This window comes from Lichenostomus cassidix, chromosome 14 (assembly GCF_008360975.1).
Source record: "Lichenostomus cassidix isolate B80296 chromosome 14, HeHo_3.0, whole genome shotgun sequence".
In the NCBI taxonomy this organism is placed as follows: Eukaryota; Metazoa; Chordata; class Aves; order Passeriformes; family Meliphagidae; genus Lichenostomus; species Lichenostomus cassidix.
In genome coordinates, this window is record NC_139495.1 from 6,809,914 (window position 1) to 6,828,668 (window position 18,755).

The 18,755-nt window shown below is 37.9% G+C and overlaps 2 protein-coding genes across 3 annotated transcripts; both read left to right on the top strand.

Annotated features, from left to right (window-relative positions):
• The first annotated feature begins 345 nt into the window (after nt 1-345).
• On the top strand, nt 346-5,398 carry LOC146430736 (parvalbumin, thymic). The gene is made up of 5 exons (XM_085074648.1): nt 346-454; nt 2,168-2,235; nt 3,012-3,144; nt 3,362-3,471; nt 4,754-5,398. Exons 2-5 carry the CDS (start codon nt 2,175-2,177, stop codon nt 4,777-4,779), a joined length of 330 nt encoding a protein of 109 aa, XP_084930774.1. The 5' UTR covers nt 346-454; nt 2,168-2,174; the 3' UTR covers nt 4,780-5,398.
• Nucleotides 5,399-10,632: 5,234 nt separating this feature from the next.
• Nucleotides 10,633-13,311, top strand: LOC146430737 (parvalbumin beta-like). 2 transcript variants are annotated; one of them, XM_085074649.1, is made up of 5 exons: nt 10,633-10,711; nt 11,064-11,134; nt 11,747-11,879; nt 12,631-12,740; nt 13,216-13,311. In XM_085074649.1, the coding sequence occupies exons 2-5, from the start codon at nt 11,074-11,076 to the stop codon at nt 13,239-13,241; spliced, it is 330 nt and encodes a 109-aa protein (XP_084930775.1). In that variant the 5' UTR covers nt 10,633-10,711; nt 11,064-11,073; the 3' UTR covers nt 13,242-13,311. The 2 variants fall into 2 exon arrangements, with proteins under 2 accessions (XP_084930775.1, XP_084930776.1); XM_085074650.1 differs by having other exon boundaries at nt 10,649-10,711; nt 11,047-11,134.
• The last annotated feature ends 5,444 nt before the right edge of the window (nt 13,312-18,755 follow it).

An 18,755-nucleotide genomic window follows, 5' to 3' on the forward strand; every position in this document is an offset into this window, starting at 1 on the left:
AGCGTCTACAGATAAGATAACAAGTTATCAATTTTAAACATTCATTAAAGACATCTCTTCAGAAGTTATTGTGCTTCATTTCATCTGACTCCTCAGATCAAGCACATCAGATAGTGGGGGTTTTTGTCTTGCCCTACATCACATAGAGAAGTTGGTGTTTTCTGCTTAATTCAGAGGAAATTTGACATGACTCTCTTCTTTTTGCCTATCTGGCCACTTATCTTGTTTCGTTTGCAAATATCATATGTATTCTCTTGAGATAAAAATAGTGCAAGATGATTAGTTAGGCAAGTTCATTTGACACCATTCCCCCTTCGTGACGCTGAAATCTAAAATCTGTATATGGTATACAACTTAAAGTATATATATGCAAGCCCAGCTCTGCTGGAGACACACAGCAAGTACCTTCCTCCCAACCTGACTGCTTCCTTATCCAGCCAAGAAGACCACAAAGGTAAGCTGATTAGATCTTCTGCTTTCAAAGAAACACAAAAGCAAAATGCTCCCTGAATGGAAAGCAATTAAAATATCTATTCTTATCTCAGCTTCCAGTCTGTTGTATCTTTACTAGCTAACATAGAATTGAATCAGCGTTTGGATCATAGGATGGAACAAGACAGGAATGATGCCCCTTGTAAAAAATGCTGCAATTTTTAGGTTTTCCTTCAACTCTTCCCCTTTTTAATACTGTCAGCAGCAAGACTTAGGTGAACAGCTGAGTTCCAAATTACCTTGCCTAATGCTGAGAGGGGGAAGTATTTTGCACAAGAAACCACTGGGACAAAATAATTGGTAGTAAAACAAAAGTAATTCAGCTGCCTGAGCTGGGGAAGGATCCATTGCCATCAGTGGAAATGTGTCTCATCACTTCCTTAACAGCTTCTGAGATATTCAGAAAGGGATCAAAATGATTGACAATTTCTTCTGCTGCAAACCAAGAGGTACAGAGGCAGCCATTTCACATTTTAGGCAAAGTTTAAACCTGTGTTTAGATCTCAAACGAGTGCACAGAATATAAATGGGTACCACCAGTTGATTCCTTCTCATTCCATGCTTAAACAAGAAGAATGATGCTGCTGAAGACCAGTTAGGGATTAATGAAAAGATATTTCTATTCACTTGTGGCTTTCAAGAATAATTTTCTATGCCTTAGTCCCCTTTTTCACTAACATGAATTGATAATAATGTTGCGAGTTTTAAACTGTAACCTGTCTGCACTGGTGTGTGCAGTTTACCAAACTGTAAATGCATCAATCCACTAAAAATTTATTAGAAATTCAGGCCTTACAGCATTTTGTTAAGTAGTGTATATATTACATTGGCAAACTATGGCAGCTGGTGGTGGCTGAACGGGTCCGAGTATTTTTTGCAAATGAAATGCTGCTGTGCCAGAAGAAAACACCTCTGTTACTCTACTAAGAATGGATATTAAGTCTCCATACTTCTTTTCTAAGCACAACAATTTACTGAAATGCCAAAATCTGGGGAAAAATATGGTTTATTATAATCTATATGGAATACAAAAAAAAATCTCCTCACAAAATACTTACAAAAACTTTTTAATAAAGTTCTCATGAAATGCAGTCTTTTAGTGATGCAGCAGCCCAGCAAGCCACATTTATTGTTGCAATTAAACAGAGGAGGTACATAATCTCCAAATTTATAGCAAATTACTATTGCTAATTATACACTAATATTTTCATTCTTTGTGAAGATCCCTACATCTGTTGATAATAATTCTAGATTTTTTCACGTTCCAAGTACACTTATTCCAGCTATAGTTCTAGGAGACATTATCAAGCCTTATCTTTTATGTGTGCTGAATATGGTCTGGTTTTATTTGAGTAATAATCCACCTCCAGGAAAACCCACACAGAAGTCATGAAGTTCTGTGGTGCTGGACACCTTTGATTTGCTCTCCCAGCACAGCAGAGGCATCAGATCCTCCTGCAGCCCCACGCTCCCGCGTGCAGAATTCCTCCCTCATTCCCAGCTTTCAGTGGAAGCACCTGCTGCAGACATCTGTTACAGTGTGCTCCACTTGCCATCAAATGAATAATGTCTCCCCTATCACACACGGTCACAGCAGCAACTTCAAATAGAGCCGTGAAAGTAGGAGAGAAGTCATTTTAATGACTAAGTAGCTTACATTTAATTTATTTTACAGTTCAACAATGGCCATCACTGACATCCTCTCTGCTAAAGATATTGAATGTGCTCTCTCCAGCTGCCAGGGTAAGGAATGGTTGCTCTGCAGACAGAAGATGCATATCATTTTTATGTCTTAAGATGACATGCCTATCATTTTCCCCTTAGATTCCTTCCCTGTGAGATCTCTTTCTAAGCTACATTACAGTATAGCCCCTTAAATTCACAAGGTCTCACAAGTGGTGAGCAGCAATTAAGGGGCCACAGTTTCAGTTAGGGCTGGCTTAACTGTAAACTGTCCATGTTTAAACCTGTTAAAGGCTTAAACTTAAAGTTAGCCTTTCCCTTCAAAATTTCAGAAAAAGCCTAAGCTTGCAGAATCACAGTGTCATATGAGAAGCAATGATCAGTCTCACTTCTCTTAAGGACTGCTCAGCAAGATCAAGCCAATTTTCCAAATACTCAGAGATCTGTCTGTGAATTACTTACTTTTCTATCAAATTCTTCACCTAAGTAAAGACTCAGTGAAAATCAATTAAGAATTACAGGAGTTACTTGTAAGTCACAGCAGCACCCTCTAAATATTTATTATTAATTGCATGTGACACATTGCATAAATTCTTATTTAGAAGAATGTACATTGAAGCGGAAAACTTCAAACTGGCTGAAAAGAGATATGACCACAGGCACAGAGTGATTAAAAAGGGAAATTATTATCCACCGTATCTGCTCTTTTGCTACACCAGGGAACACGAGAAGGAGAAGCAGGCTGATGCTTAAGAAAAGACATACATATTCACAAGGAATACATACAGTAGTAGCAACTTCAAGGCAGAATATTTAACAACTTCTATTTCTTCCAGCTGATGATTCCTTCAACTATAAGTCTTTCTTCTCCATGGTTGGTTTATCCAGCAAAACTCCTGATCAGATAAAGAAAGTTTTTGGAATCCTTGATCAGGACAAGAGTGGTTTCATTGAAGAAGAGGAGCTGCAGTAAGTACTGTTCAGCTGCACTATTTCTTTAAACAAAGAAAACCTTTGAATTTGCTTGCTGTCCTAGAAGAAACCCTTGATGTTATTTTAAAAATAAAACACAAATCCTTGTCTTTCCTTGAATCTGTGTGGATTCCCTCAGATAATAAGAACAGACATTACCTTATGGGACATTTCAGAGAGTAAAACTCAAACACAGCACCCTGTTCTATTTCAGGCTGTTCCTGAAGAATTTCTCTTCAACTGCCAGAGCCCTCACCTCGGCAGAGACTAAAGCTTTTATGGCTGCAGGAGACACTGATGGTGATGGCAAAATTGGAGTGGAAGGTAAGAATTTTGGAAATTTGATAAAAGTTGTAGTTTAGAATGCACACATTTATGGCTGCATTTAAACTGGGGCATGAAGAATACACCTGAGTACTTTGGCCCGATACTTTCTGCTACAATTTTTATATGAGCAAATACTCCTTTATTGTCACAGCTGTATTCCCATTTGTTCTCTGTTGCAGCAACAGAATATTTAGGCCCAGTGTAGAGTCTGGTCTTCCAATCAATGATAACAGTTTTGGGATTAATCCTGCCGTGTGTCTGATCCATATGCTCAATGTGCCAGATTCTTAAAACATTCAGAACATCTGAATTTCTCTGTATTTCCATTTCAGCAGTGGATGTGCCACACTTCTGGCCATATGACACTTGAATTTTTAAACACACTTCCACCTAATGAAATTTATTCTTTCATCTTCTGCTATCAAATATTGGCCACTATTACTGAGTGCTTAATTCACTAATGTAAAATATGACTGGTATTGTTTCTCAAGGTTGCAACTGCTGCAGTGCAGCACAGGATTTTGTGTTGGAAAATTATCTGATAATTGCATGTTTCATCGGACAGTTCTTTGAGAAACTCAAATTCCTGAAGAAAACCTCACAGGGACGATGTGAACTAGCCAGGGTATTTCTTTTAGAAACTGTAGCTCAGAAAAATAGGACATTATGCATCATGTATTAGAGATGAAGTCGCTGAAAACAGGGCTGTCTCAGCTGAACTAGGACAGGTGGCAATAACTCCAACAGACACACGTGCTAATCTTAGCCAGATTTGGGAGGAGAGAGAGATACACTGTTGGAGGAATTTGCTTTAGCAGCAGCTTTTGCAGCTTCTGTTTATGAGCCCCAAATAGGGCATTATATTGTGCAGATCTTAGCCCTTAAACACTGAATCTCCCATTCTAAACTTGCATCACTATGAATATTTTTTATTTGGAATAACAAAACAGAAAAAAGTTCCTCTCACTACAGGCTCTGCTTCCTTGGCTATTATCAGAGTTTGTAATGGGGTAAAGATAGCTTACCTTTAACTCAGGATTTCCCACAAATACGAATTTACAGACACACTCCTCCTCTCTGCACTTACTCTTTTTAAGGAGTGAAAAATCTGTTACGCCCCCAGAATCTCAGTTTAGCAGTAGCTTGTGCAGTGTTATAATAACTTTGGGAGCCCTTCATGCCTAGAGTTTTAGTCATTTTTATCTATCTTTTTAAAGATGTCAAAAAAACACTTTCAATGAGTTTTATTCCCTACTTTTCTCACTTTCTTCCTTGACAGAATTCCAGTCTCTGGTGAAGGCATAAACAGCAATAGACCAAAGGCAACTTTGGACTGACTCTGCCAATTACCTCGTCCAACAAGCACTTCGCACTCAGCATGTGTTTGTACATTTTTATATTGTTTCAGACATTAACAATTCCCCACACGTGAAGTTCACACCCCCGACTGCTGAGAAATCTTGCAATGTTTTGGTCACATGGCATTGTTACATTTCCATTGTAAAGAAGGCACTTTGTGATTTTTCAACCACTGATAATGTTCAAATTGTGGCTGGAATAGGGGAGAAAAAAAAATTAAAAAATCAACTAAACAAAAAGATCCTTGGGGGGAAAAGCTGCTTTTTAAAATGTTGTCATACTTGAGCATGCTAACTTGCCAGACACAGTTTTGATGATCTTAAAGCAAATGATTTCTTCTAAGGCTAAATTGTACTGATTTAATTAAGGTTTATTTCTGATTAATTCTCCGATACTTGAGGAAAAGCAATGCTAACAAGACAGCTAAAAAGAATTCATACTAAGTCCCAACCCTGTGAATATAAGAAAAAAATTTAAGACATTTAAGAGGAGTTCACACATAGCTCAAAGCACAGAATAAGTTTGTGGGTAATTTTACAAAATAAAGTAGTAGATAACAGCGTAATCGTATTGTCAGAAAGTGTTTATGGCCTAAAATGTGACTCTCCCTTAAGAAGATTTATCTTTCATGAAATCTAAGGCAGCTGTGAGATAGAGGAGAAGGGTCTAATCCTACTCTGACACTGTCACAAGCCACAGTCCCCTGACAACCTGGGCCACAGGCCTGGAGGTTTTTCCATGAATCATGAGCCTGTTGCTTATTGTCTCTTAACATGTAGAAAACAATAATACTTTGCCACATCTGTGAATTTCTGTGTTTTCTACAGATGACAAAGCAGCCAATCTTGCTCTTTGATTACCTTAAAGTTCTGTTACATTGTTAAATAATGGCCATTGCTCAATTCTTTCATTTATTATATGAATTATCACCTATACGTTCCATAATTATCACCAGATTTCTGCAGCCTGAAAACTACTAAGAACTAGTCTTCCCTTTGATAAGTGTCTTACAGGACTTAGAACTGGTTATAGCATTGTCTTCATTAATGGAAAAAGCAAATAATATTCATGGTTAAATGCAGAGGTCAGCAGGCTGAGTAGAAGTTGTGCATTTCTGGCTGTGTGTGTCAGAAATTTCCCCACCAGGACTTAGCTGTTTCCTTCCCCATGTACCATGCTGTGGCTCCAGCTCACTAGCAGACTGTCATTTTAATACTCCTCGCTGAAACGGAATGATAATTATAATTTGGCAGCTGTTTTGAAGAAGAGCAGAAACAAAGCCTTCTGGAACTTTTATGTAAGATCCTGTGTTGGCATTTCCATGAATTGCTAGATAATTATGTGAGGCAAGTAGAGCTCCCTCATTCCCCGGCATGTAAGAGAGCTGGTCGACAGATTTAAGATGGTTAATGCAAAAGAGGAATTCCAGCAATCAGACTCGCTGAAGCCTTGGCAGAATTATAGTGAATATAAATCCTAATTCCATCCCCACTGCCTTTGATGTTAAATCTGGGCTTAAATTATAGCTGCTGTTAATTGCAGCACTGAAATATTTTGCATAATAATGAGCCTCTGTTGGTTCCTTTTACCTTAATGATTTCCCTGCTGAGAAAAAAAACCTGGGGCAACCCAGATCTGCAGCAATATCCAGATGTAATATATACATTAGCTCTCCACTGCTTATCACTAAACTATCCTGTCACTGGCTCACAAGCAGATGGCACATATAGTACCAGAAGTGACAGACCTGACACTGCATTCCTTGCACCTCTGAGAGTCTCATGTGGAATGCAAGAAATGCAAGACTGCACAGTGGCCCATCCTGTATTTCAGTGATGCTGAACAACTGCACATCACTGCCTTGTGCTGCCACAGGGGGATGAAGCACTCCCAAGAATCATGAAATCCTTGCTATGCTGCAACTTCACCTGTGCTTATAAGAAAATCCGTTCTTCCTAAATAGTGACTTGTGACAAGAAGATGTGGTTTAAATCTTATTAAAATCATCCAGCCATTTCATTGCAAGGAATAATAATAAAACTCCAAGAAGTCCCCAATTTAAAAAAAAAATCCAGTAGAATTCAGCAAAAGTACCACCTACTCTCTATTAAGGTTTCTGTTGGCATTGGGATCCAAATTTTAGATCCACATTTTAACCAAGCTAGAAAAGAGTATTTTTCAACTAAAGGACAACAAATTCAGAAAATGTAGTTTTCTGGCAAGGCCCATTTTAATTAACTGATGTCAGTGGCACCCTTCAGTTTTTTAGGGAATATCATGGAGTGTTCTCTGATTTTGAAAATGCCATCACATTAGAGGAAACTTGGATTTCAGGATGTCTATGTGAATGACAGCTGAAGTGCACAGAGACACATAGTTGGTATCTCATCACAATGTTACCATAACTAGGGTATAGAATCAGAGAGCAATTCCTGATGGAAAAGTTCTCTGTAGGTCTCTGGTCCAATCACTCCCTCAGAAGGGCACATCACTCTAAGATGAGTTTGAATATCTTCAAGGATAGAAGTACTAAAACCTCCTTGGGTAATCTGATAAGTAAGGAGTAAATCCTCTGCATCAAGCTGTTATGAACAAACTACACAAATAAAAAACTGCTGAGTACACAGTAAAAAACTAAAATTCTGTTAGAAATTGTTTATGCTGCAGCAAATCAGAAAGAATCTAACAACCCCTGATATTTTCACACTGTTCACCTATTCTCAGGTTTAGAGTAACTCTGTCCTACTCAGTATAATACTCAGGATAATACTGTTTCATAATTCCCAGCATAAAGAAAATGTGGTTTCTGTGTCTTACCTTAAGGCAATTAAAGAGCAACCGAAATTATGAGTGGTAGATCTGAGTTCCACTAGGCTCAAAGACTGTGAGTACTCAGACACCTCAGTCCCTTGACCACCCTGTACGAGCAGTTTAATCTCTAATCCTCCCTATACTTCTTATGAAATAAAGATATACTATGATCCCTTTAAGCAGGAACAAAACACAAAGAAACTGGTTGTCTACACGAGCTCTTAGAAAAAAAATACAGAGGGCCAGGGTCAATATCCCAAACCCACCCTAGTGCTCTAGCCACCGAATTCACAATCTCTCTCACACCAAAATTTTGGATTGTCCTGAAAGAGGAGCAGAACCCTGCATGAGATAAAACCCCTTGGAATTTAGTGGAAGCTCGCTGCCCCCTAACTTCATGTTCCTTTGGAAAGCCCAATCCAAAAGCCACTTCTGAACTTGAGATTCAGTTTCAGCTCTCCAACTGTTCGAAATCTCAGTCATCCTCTAACAAGCAGAGAGCACAGAAAGGGCAAGGGGATGTCAGAACATTCATTGCACACATAGACTGGTACAGTTTCTTCTTTGAGTTAGCAGCCAGCCCATGTGGAAAATCTTTGATGCAGCATCATCAGAGGCGCCTGGAGCTCTTCACACAAACAGTGTGGGCAGAGGGGGCCAAGGCTGGATTAATTTCCTGGAATGGGTAACTGAAATAGATACATCTTGATTAAATCCCTGAACAGACACATACCTGACTTTCATGCTTAATTTTTCATGTGTTTTAAAACATTTTAATAAGAGGATGCTGTGGAATACAAACTAAAGTGTTCACATTTCATGAAACTTAATTTCCACATTAGGTTTGATTGTAAGCACAGAAAGATACCATTACATTGCTCTGGACTTTCTGGTACACTTTGTGCACCGAAGATCTATAGAGCACACCAGCAGTTGGGATATGTATGCTCCAGAACTTTTGATTTGCTAGTCAGCATGTCCTACACATGAAAATAAGAAAATCAGAGATTTTTTTCTGTCACGTTTCAGAAAAGAAAATCAAATCCTCATACCACTTGCAATATGAAAAGCAGGTAGCCCTAGACAATGCCTTCCCCTGAAGTTACAAAGGTATTATTGGCCCTAAATTCAAAGGGGAATGTCTGTCCAAGTAGAATATGCAAATACTTGACTCAAAGGGAATCACATCAGTTTCATCACAATGACATATTAACCAGCTGTATTTTCCAAACATTGACTTTCTGCTTTAACTCCCAGGCTTCCAGAACAAACTATATTTGCATTGATCTCCATAACAGACTGTAAAATTTAGCCAACATAAACTTACACACAGTAAACCCTGCTTTTGTTAGGCAGACAAAATAACCTGTTCTCCTAAATCAAAATTAAAGGAAAGGCCCCAGGAATTATCTCAGATTTTTCAGTTTAGTCTTGATGAACTCCCTCCTGTCACCCTGTTCTCATCCTGGTCCTCAGTTTTCCCTCACCCGTAGTCCTGCAGAGCTGTCATGGCTGGACTTGCCTGTCTTTGGTGCCACCTTCGGGCAAGTGCTGGTTTGATACAGAAATACTCCAAAACTCTTCTCTATAGATGCTTTGTAAGCCCAGTGTGGACTCCTCACAGGGATTACTTCTTGAATACTCAGTAATTCCCTTACAATTATCAGCTTCTCTCTGATCCCAGGCCATACTCTTGATTATTTCCTAGTAACCTGAGCCAAAGGCAAAGCTATGTTCCCAACGGAAAAATGGAATAATTTAATTTAGATATCCACCTGTTTGGGATAAAATGTCTTTAAAAGTAACTTGTTTAGCTGATCTTATATCAGCCTATCAGCCGGAAAATTTAGTTTTCACAATGTTCAATTTACCACACAGCAGTGCTTCTCTTAAAAATTCTTCTCTTGAAGAAATCAGGGGAAACTGAAATTGATGGGGTTTTGTCTGTATTTTCATGTCCATAATTTTTGGAAGATACTATAGTGATTAGAGGATAGGCTTTATTTTAAATGTTCTTATCACTCAAATATTATATAAACCTAGGCAATCCTCCAGCCATGTTTACATAAGTATCTGTGTCAAATGTTCTCCCAATGGCTTTGTACACCACTGACCAATTTCAACTATTCTAGAGGCCATTAAGTTCCAGTAGATTTCATGAGATAACTGAGTGGGAATTCCTATTAATATCCAGTAAGAGAAAAGCTGCAGTTTGAGCTCAGCTGCTCTTTGAGTCCTTACAGAAGTTTATTTTTTCAGCACAGCAAGGAAGAACTAAATGTCACTGATTTCACTGCTCTGTTTTCCTCCTGGCCATTACTGATCCACCCTCCTGTGTCCTGCTGAAGAACTGACAATCTTCATTCTATAAATGGACACATATATTAGGAGGATTTAAAAATGTGCACCATGAAATTAATTAATGCTGATCAAATGCTGTCAAAATTAGACTTTTATAGCTAACCCAAGCTTATATAACAACTTATTAAAATACTTTGGGCTGAAGAAGTTTTGTCTTTGAGGTTGTACTTGTATATCAGATATATCTATTACAAATGTATCAGTATTAGTATGTTTTGAAGATTACTAGGGCAACTGCAGGCGTAGTGTTTCATGGATAATTCATATCAGGATTGGGCCCTTAAAAGTCAAAGTGCATTATGAAGATGTCCACTTTTTGCTATCATTAAGCAATTAAAAATATATGCATTTTTTTCATTTATACATCAAAAATAATTCACTTCACTAAAATAGGTGCAAGCTATGAGGATTTACTTTGCATGGCACTAAACCTTACATATTGTCTAAAACACCATGCACATTCCTTTGGGATATAAATATCAATCTGATTAGCTAGCAGGTCTTGTCAGCCACAGTAACTTATCCCCTGGGGTATCTGAGCCATCACGTGGCTTTAGGACTTCTGTAAAAGGTCAAGAGGACTTAACTAAGGTCTATATAAGTCCTTCTCTATGTCATTTGAAAAATAATTAAGTCAAGAGGACTCTGCAGATCTTTTACCTGACAATATTTTCTGTTCTTGGCTTGCGGAAAACTGACTGGCCAGGTGAGTTCAATCTTTCCTTGGGAGCTTTAGAAGACATCACAATAATTCACACCAAAATGCATGGAGATAACCAAAGACACCCAAATGCCGGGCAGTTCTATAAATACATTTGGCTTTGTCCTCAGCTTCTACACCTGAAGACTTAACTAGAAATGCCAGTGACTCAGATGCACAGTGTGTATCTGAGCTAAAGGATGGAGCAGTTGGCTCCTGCAGGGCAGCTCCCCTGCTCTGCCCTGGCACCTGGGCTCATCTGCCCCCTGATGAGACCTGGCTGCTCTCAGGGCCACCTCCACAGCTGCGAGAGCAAGAGCAGTGACAACTCTACCCAACAGTATTTTTCATTTTGCAGTAATTTTGACATGGCCCTTTCCAGTATCCTGACAGAAGCTGAAATTGCTGCTGGTCTACAGAGCTGTCAAGGTAATATTTATGTTTTTAATTTGGCTTTTCAGTTTTTCTATCCATTTCCTTTGTGCTTCCTACCCCAAAGTCCCAGTTCCAATGGAAACAGAAAATGGTGTCTTACTAAAAACAGAAAAAGGATGCAAGGCAATGGAACAGATGCGAGTTTTAATCTTGGCCAACCAAGGAATAGGCATCCATCATCACTTGTGCATTGCAGCAATTTTAAGGATTAAAAAATCCAAAGGCTGAAATCCGGTGGCAGAAATGCTGTTTTTTTCAGAGAACAATAATAAAACTACTGCTGATTTCAGTACAAGCACAATATTTATCATCAAGTTCTACCAATGTGTCTTTCAGTGAAGCATCTATTTACAAGTGTATGTTCTTGCATGCTGAAGACCACAGTCATTATTTCATTATCTTCCTAGGTGTGAGACATCACTGACGGAAAAATCCCATTAATCTGATATAAACTCAGGAGAATCAAAAACTGTTACTTGGGGTTTGTAATGACCCTCATTTACTACAGGATAGTTTGTTACTTTTCGATCAAAAAGCTACATTTTTTTGTTCCAGATTTTTTGCTACTTTTGTTCTTCTCTTTTTGTTTCCATCTGCTTATTTCAGCTGCTGATACATTTGACTACAAAACCTTTTTTGTCAAAGTGGGTCTCAACTCCAAGTCCAATGACCAAGTTGCCAAAGTCTTTGGAATTCTTGACCAGGACAGGAGTGGCTTTATTGAGGAAGAGGAACTGAAGTAAGTAAATAAAAAAGTTACCAACAGGGTGGAGTTTTACCATCTAAAAATGCATGATAAGATCAGAAATATTCCCTTTCCTTCTGCCCCTTTGGATGAGAGACTATTGTGTGTTTGTGCACCTGTGTGTGAGTGCTGGTGCTGGAGGAGTCGTAAGTCAAATAACAAAGGCAAGGCTGGATCACAACAGGAAAACTCTCTGACAGCACTGAAAATACTTGTTTCATGTAGCAATAATTGACAGACTGTGAAGACAAAAATAGCAGTTCTGCTACAGCTGCTTTTTATTATTGCAAAATTTTTTACCAGACTGAATTCAAAGAGCTATTTTTCTCTCATCTTTCTTTCTGTCACATGAATTCTACCTTCCAGATCACATTCATCTGACTTTGAAGTTAAAAGTAAGGCTAGAGAAATTCTTGACGCTAAGAGTCTGCATCTTAGGTGAAAGAAGGAAGATAACGAGGGAAGATGAATCCTGCCACTACAGAGTCAGTGTTAATTTTGCCTTGTTAATCCAATAAGAAAGATGTCATCCATGAAATCCAAGATGTCATCAAGGATTTTTACAAGTTGTTATGCAGCATTCTCTTACTTTCTCACCCTTGTTCTCAATGAAGTTAGAGGAAGTTTTGCCATTGAAACAGTTTTCAAGAATTGTATTATGCTTGCAGTTTTACAGCTATTACCAATCCAAACTCTGTACACTTGAGTACTATGCCTCACTCATTTTTTCTCTCATCATTAACAGACTTTTTCTGAAGAATTTCTCAGCCAGTGCCAGAGTTTTGACTGATGCTGAGACCAAGGCATTCCTGGCAGCAGGTGACAGTGATGGAGATGGTAAAATTGGAGTGGATGGTAAGACTGCCCTTGTTAAAAGGATCATACCTGCCTTTGAACTTCCTAAAGGCAGCTCTAAGCAGCTGTCCTGCTCCATATATTGGATGTTATGGATCTGATACTGAGCTGCTCAGATCTGCTCTGTGCTGTAGAGAGGATCTAACAGGAACTGGTCTGTAGTCTACCCCTGGCTAAAGTGCTCAATCTCTTTTCTCATCTATGGAGATTTTTTCAGGACTGGAATCTAAATTCAGTCTATAATTTCACTGCTTTTTGCTTATGAGCTGTGATACAATGTAACATTTAAATGCAACACTTACTTTGCCTGAAGTATCTATTATTATAAATACACAGTGTGCTGACTTTAAGGAGTGGTTATCAGAGGAAGTAGCATTAATTTCCCATTTTAACTCTAAAAATTAGGAAAGAAATTATTGACTGTGTGATTACAAATTGAGGTGCCACTTTATTACTATTTTTTCTTCTTTTTCAGAGTTTCAAGCACTGGTCAAATCATAACCAGCAGTCAAGACAAAGACCAAAATATATGTGCCATAAACAATCTTTCCTATTGCAAACCTACCATTTATTTACACCCTGAAAGGCTACATTTATTTGTACCCTGAAAGGCCATAAACAATAGTTGGCAAGTGATTTCATATTGCTGGAAAACATCTGAAGAAGTACAAACACTACTTTAGCCATGCTCCCAGGTGTTTTAAGGCAGAAGATCATGCCACTGGGAGACTAAACTGGAATCCATTCTGCTCATCTGAATTTAGGGCATTAAAGATACAAACAAAAATATTAACAGGAGAAAATAAAAGCATCTCTGTGGATCATTGAATTTTCAATATTTGTATAAATAGCTAACACAGGTTGTAAAAAACTGGAATTAATAAAATATCCACGTGTAAAACTTGGTTGTGGTAACTAGTAGCAGCATATTTAATTAAGAGGCATATTTAATGTTTCATGCTTTCCATGTTACTCTGTCATTCTTTATGCAACTGATTATGTTTCAGAGACTAATTATATTGCCAGACCTTGCACTAATTAAGTCATCAGTTTAAGGTCAGTTTATTAATCCAGGATGAATTTAGATTACTGAAATAGCAATACCTTCAAAATTCCCTAAGGAATCCCTCACCTTCATGCCCACCCGATGGCACTATTGTTCCACTGCTGAGAAGTAAAAACAGTGCTCTGCTTGAATGAATTCCAGGCAGAACACTCCTCGTGTCCCACCTGCCACTTCAGCAAAAAACACTTCAAACAAACAAGTCCACAGTACTCCATGAGAGCAAATGGGGGAATGTTGCCCAAATAATCAACATTCTGCTGCTTTTCTCTTTCTCAGGACTGAGGATAACATAATGCCCACATCTCACAGGATTGTAAAATGCAAAAATGTTTGTGAGGAAAATATAATAAAATTAAGAGTGTCAGATATAATGAATGGGGAGAATGCAAAATTCTCACTAGCTACTCATTAATTGAAGTTCATTCACTTTGTACACTAGGTTAGGGTGCTGGTTGAAAAGTATGAGTGTGATGATGTAATCACATCGTCGTAGTATAAACACACTGAGCAATCAAACTGGGCTACAAAAATGAACTCATTCTTAATAGTACCTAATGAAACACTGCAGTGTATCAGGGTTTTGTCTTAGGTCTGTGATCAAAATAAACACAGAGCCAAACAGCCTTTTAAAAAATCTAGATGGCTTTAACCATCCCATACATTATACTTCCAACATTATAGTTGCTCCTACATACTCTTCAAAAAAAATTTGGAACTCTTGAAAAGTCTGTTCTTGGACATTATTCTTGCAAAGACTGGTATGACTGTCTTGTATTTGTTGGAGTTATTTAAGAAGATGTTTCAATATTTGCAGATCAAAAATCTTCTTTTCAAAGTTGCCTGCTGATGTTGTGGTTCTGATATACAGCATATGTATTATGAGATGTTATGGAGAAGGAAGGAAATATCAATACAACGTTGGGGAAATCATCATATTACACAAGGTTAAAGCAATCTACAGGACTTTAATGAATACTCAATAATGTGTTTGTGCCCTATACATTAGCCAAAAATGTATTTTCATTAATTTTAATGAATTAATCAGGTCCTAATATTGTAGAATTTTCTGTAACAGTGAAAAAAGAATTATCCATCAAACAATTGACATTCACTATTTCAATGTCATTTCAAGAAAGCAATTTAAAAAGGAAATTTTGTAGAATTAATAACTGCAGCCTGATTACAGGGCTAAAAGCTCTCATTATTGTCAGAAAATACTTTGTGTCTCAGCTGATGTTATGTTTTATGTTTTCATTGTGCAATATGGGTCACACAGACATTTTCAAGGATTATACCAACATTAATGGCTAAATAAGAGAGAAAGGCACAGACAGCTCAGATAACTTCTGAGATAGCAGGCAGATCCTTTATTTAACCACACTTACTTCCACCCTGATTAGCCTGCTAGGCCTACAAATCTAAGACAATTTCACCACTTACCATTCCATTAAGAACAGTAAAAAATTCATGACAAGGTAAGTCTGGTATCAGCTTCAGTGATCACTCCAGAAAGTAAAGAAGAGCTTGTGACCAGAGATGTTTTTAGACCTTTCCTTCTTCCAGCATTTCCACTGAGCAGATCATTGAAAAAATGCTGTTTTCTTTGTACAAAAATACACTCACTCACTTTCTTTTCCTCTCTGCCTCTCACTCACACAGGTTGTCAGGTACTGTGAAATTTCTGTGACTACTTACCATGGGATTGAAGAAAGCTCTTCAAATTCTGTTTCAGCTGGAAATTTTGCTGCCTGATCATAAACATGCATTCCCAAATAGCTCCCTCAGAGTGAGGAACATTCTGATGGAATCAGACATTTGGAGGTCTGAGACCCCAAATATGGGATTGCCTCTTGTCAATGGAATTTTGTCACATGCTTGGTACATATGTTTTAAGAGCTTGTCTGAATCGAGACCCTTGCTTCTCCTTTCTTTAGGCCATTTCTGTTAAATGAGTGACTTTTGATGATTATTTATTATAAAGTTAATTCTAATGATGGCATAATTTTACTTCAAATCTCACTAAGGGTTATACACCTTCCTACTGCTGAAATTAGTGGCAGAAATCCCACTGAAATCATTGAGGACAGGCAGTGAACACAGAAGTAGTAGGAAGTACCTCCGTGCTATTTAGTTTATTTTACACTGGCTTCTTACACTGTGGGGCACAGTGAAACGCAGCCATGTGCAAAGGGCCTTTGGTAACAGTATAGCAGCACTACACTTATCTTTTACATGCCATGGTAGGCAGCATCCAGATTATTTCACAGCCTCCAACATTAGGGCACTCTATTTTATTCCTAAAACAGACAGAAAACCTGAACAACTTAGATTTTTAAAGGTCACTCCATCTGACACTGTCTGTAATGCAGACAGCAGACAGAAACATGCTAGACAATTACATTAAGGGTCAGAGACAGAAAATTGCATTACTGAGTCACAGAAGCTCTTCGAAGAGCATTTAAAGACACATATTAAATGCTAGCAGAGATCTTCCAGGACAGCTTCATAAGTGAAAAAATATGTTTATCAGACCACTCTCTATGAAATAGTAACACTAATTACTCAGCAATGATAGTCTATTCTGCTGTTATTTTCAAACAGAAATCAAATTCATTCACACACAATGATAACGACATAATTTGAACTCAGAAATGTTCACATGGTATTTCCCCTAATGTGAGAAAAGTACCTGTTTTCTTTCAGCTGCAGACTCACAGTGCTGCAGGATCTGTCTTGTATCTTAGGTTCTACAGTCCAGATCTCTGCTCAGTGCTCTGGGTAATATCCTCCACCTGCTGCAGGGAAAGAAAGCTTTGTCACTGAGGCCTGGCTTTCCTCTTTCATTGTAGTAGTGCACAGGACCAAAAAAATCAAACACTACACCATGTGCTCAAACTTCCCTGTCAAATATGGCAAAACACTACAGCCCAAGCAACAATTCAAATTAAATGCTGTCATATTTCTTTATTTCTATATAATTAAAGCATGTGCCCTAAGAGACAACTAGAAGTAGCTGGATATAATTCATTTTGTTGTAAAGGTCCTTTTCAATGATTATAGCTGTAAACACACCAAGATTCTTTGCCATCACCACTGAGACATCAACACTGCTATCAACCACAGAGGTTACTGAGTATCTATTTTAGTTACTTCCAAACTCATTACAAAGGCAGAATCTGTTATCCAGGATCATGATACAATTGGCCCTGACACAACCAGGGCTGAAAGATGGAGTTGTGTGGGTTTGAGAACAGCTGCTGCAGCATCTCTTTACACTGTTGTAGTTGGTCTCAGGTTAACACCTCTCCTCTGATCTCACCTGAGACAACTGCTGATGTTTCTTTTGCATCTGGTCAAAGTCATGGCTTTGGTTGATTGCCGCTGCTAATTAACTCAGTACTTTATGCCAAAGAGAACACAAAGGCTACAAGACTAGTCCACAACCTGTCAATGATTTACCAAAACACAACTTTCCTCTGATTTTTAGAGAAGTAAATAGCACTTGATTTGAAGAAAATTGTTTTATATGTTTAGATTCCTAGCAAGAACTTATCAATATGAATGTTTTGTATTTCTCAGAACCACATCTTCAAGTTTAATTCTAGAATTCTAAAAACAAAACAAAAGAAATTGCTTTAATATTATTTGATAAAGATAGCTCAGGTGAAAACAACAGTAGGTGTACAAGTACATAAATATTCAGATGATCAACCCAATAGTCAGATGATCAACCCGACAGAACTTGCAGATGTCTCTAACAGAGCAAAGAAGAACCCCCAAACCAACCAACCAACCAAATAATTTTTTTCTCGGATTTCATAGGAACAAATGCTATACATTCCTGGAAACTGTCCAATACTCAGAATCTGTGCCAGATTTTGCACTATTGTTAACTGACCATTATTTAGCAGCTGTTGTTCTGGTCGAATTATTAGGGATTTTCTTTTTAGTGTTACATTGTTTGCATAGCATCTCTTAAAAAGCCACTTTCATAGATCTCAGTATTTGGATGCATAAAGTAATTACAACTACCGAAGTTAACACATAACCCAGAAATAAGGAAAACAGGCAGATAATTCAGATGTAAAATAGATTATCTCATTAAAACATCCCTTAATATACTAATCCCTGATTATTGTATTCTAATTGTTGTGGAGGGAAACCTGTACTTCAGATGAAGTGTCATTAATAAATAAATAAAACCCAGTAACCTTAGATTCCCACCTGTATCAATGTACAGTGACATCAACTTGATTCTGAAATTCAGCTCTTTTAGGCTTTTGTAAACCATCTTTCAGCCAGGATTAGCATCACTTTTGTTGTCAGCGTTGAATTTCAAACATTAAAGAATCCCTTCAAAAGCAATTGTAGCAATTATCTCACTTTTATTTGAGATCATATTCTAATATAATACTAATTCTGGCTACTTTATTACTGCTGAATACACATAAAACCAGCTCAGCACTCTGTGTGCCATGGCAGAGTATATGAGGTAAACAGATGTCATTCTTTGAACATTCGGTGCTTATATTTTAATGCAATGCCCAAATCAGTCGCAGACATATTTTGAGCTCAAGCTCACCTTGATTTTGTCATTTTCCTCTACTTCATTTCAATTCCCTCATTCTCATGAGCTGTCAATAACTAGTGTTGTGTGGCAAGTCAAACATTTTAACAGAGCAGTTCCATGAATACTGTGTGGGAAACAGCAGAAATAAAGGAAGTCTCCTGTAAAGGAACATCTATGGCACCACCACAGAGGACTGAAAAGAACCCTTTTCTCTAGAAACATCTTGCCAGTGAAAAAGAACCCTTCTGTTCATATCAACTTGACATGATCATAAAGGAGAAAATACAACAGAGTGTAAAAAGGTACCTAAGAGGATCAAAGTTACTTCAGGATGATTCTGGAGAAAGCACACTATGAACTTCATTCCCACTGCCACTGT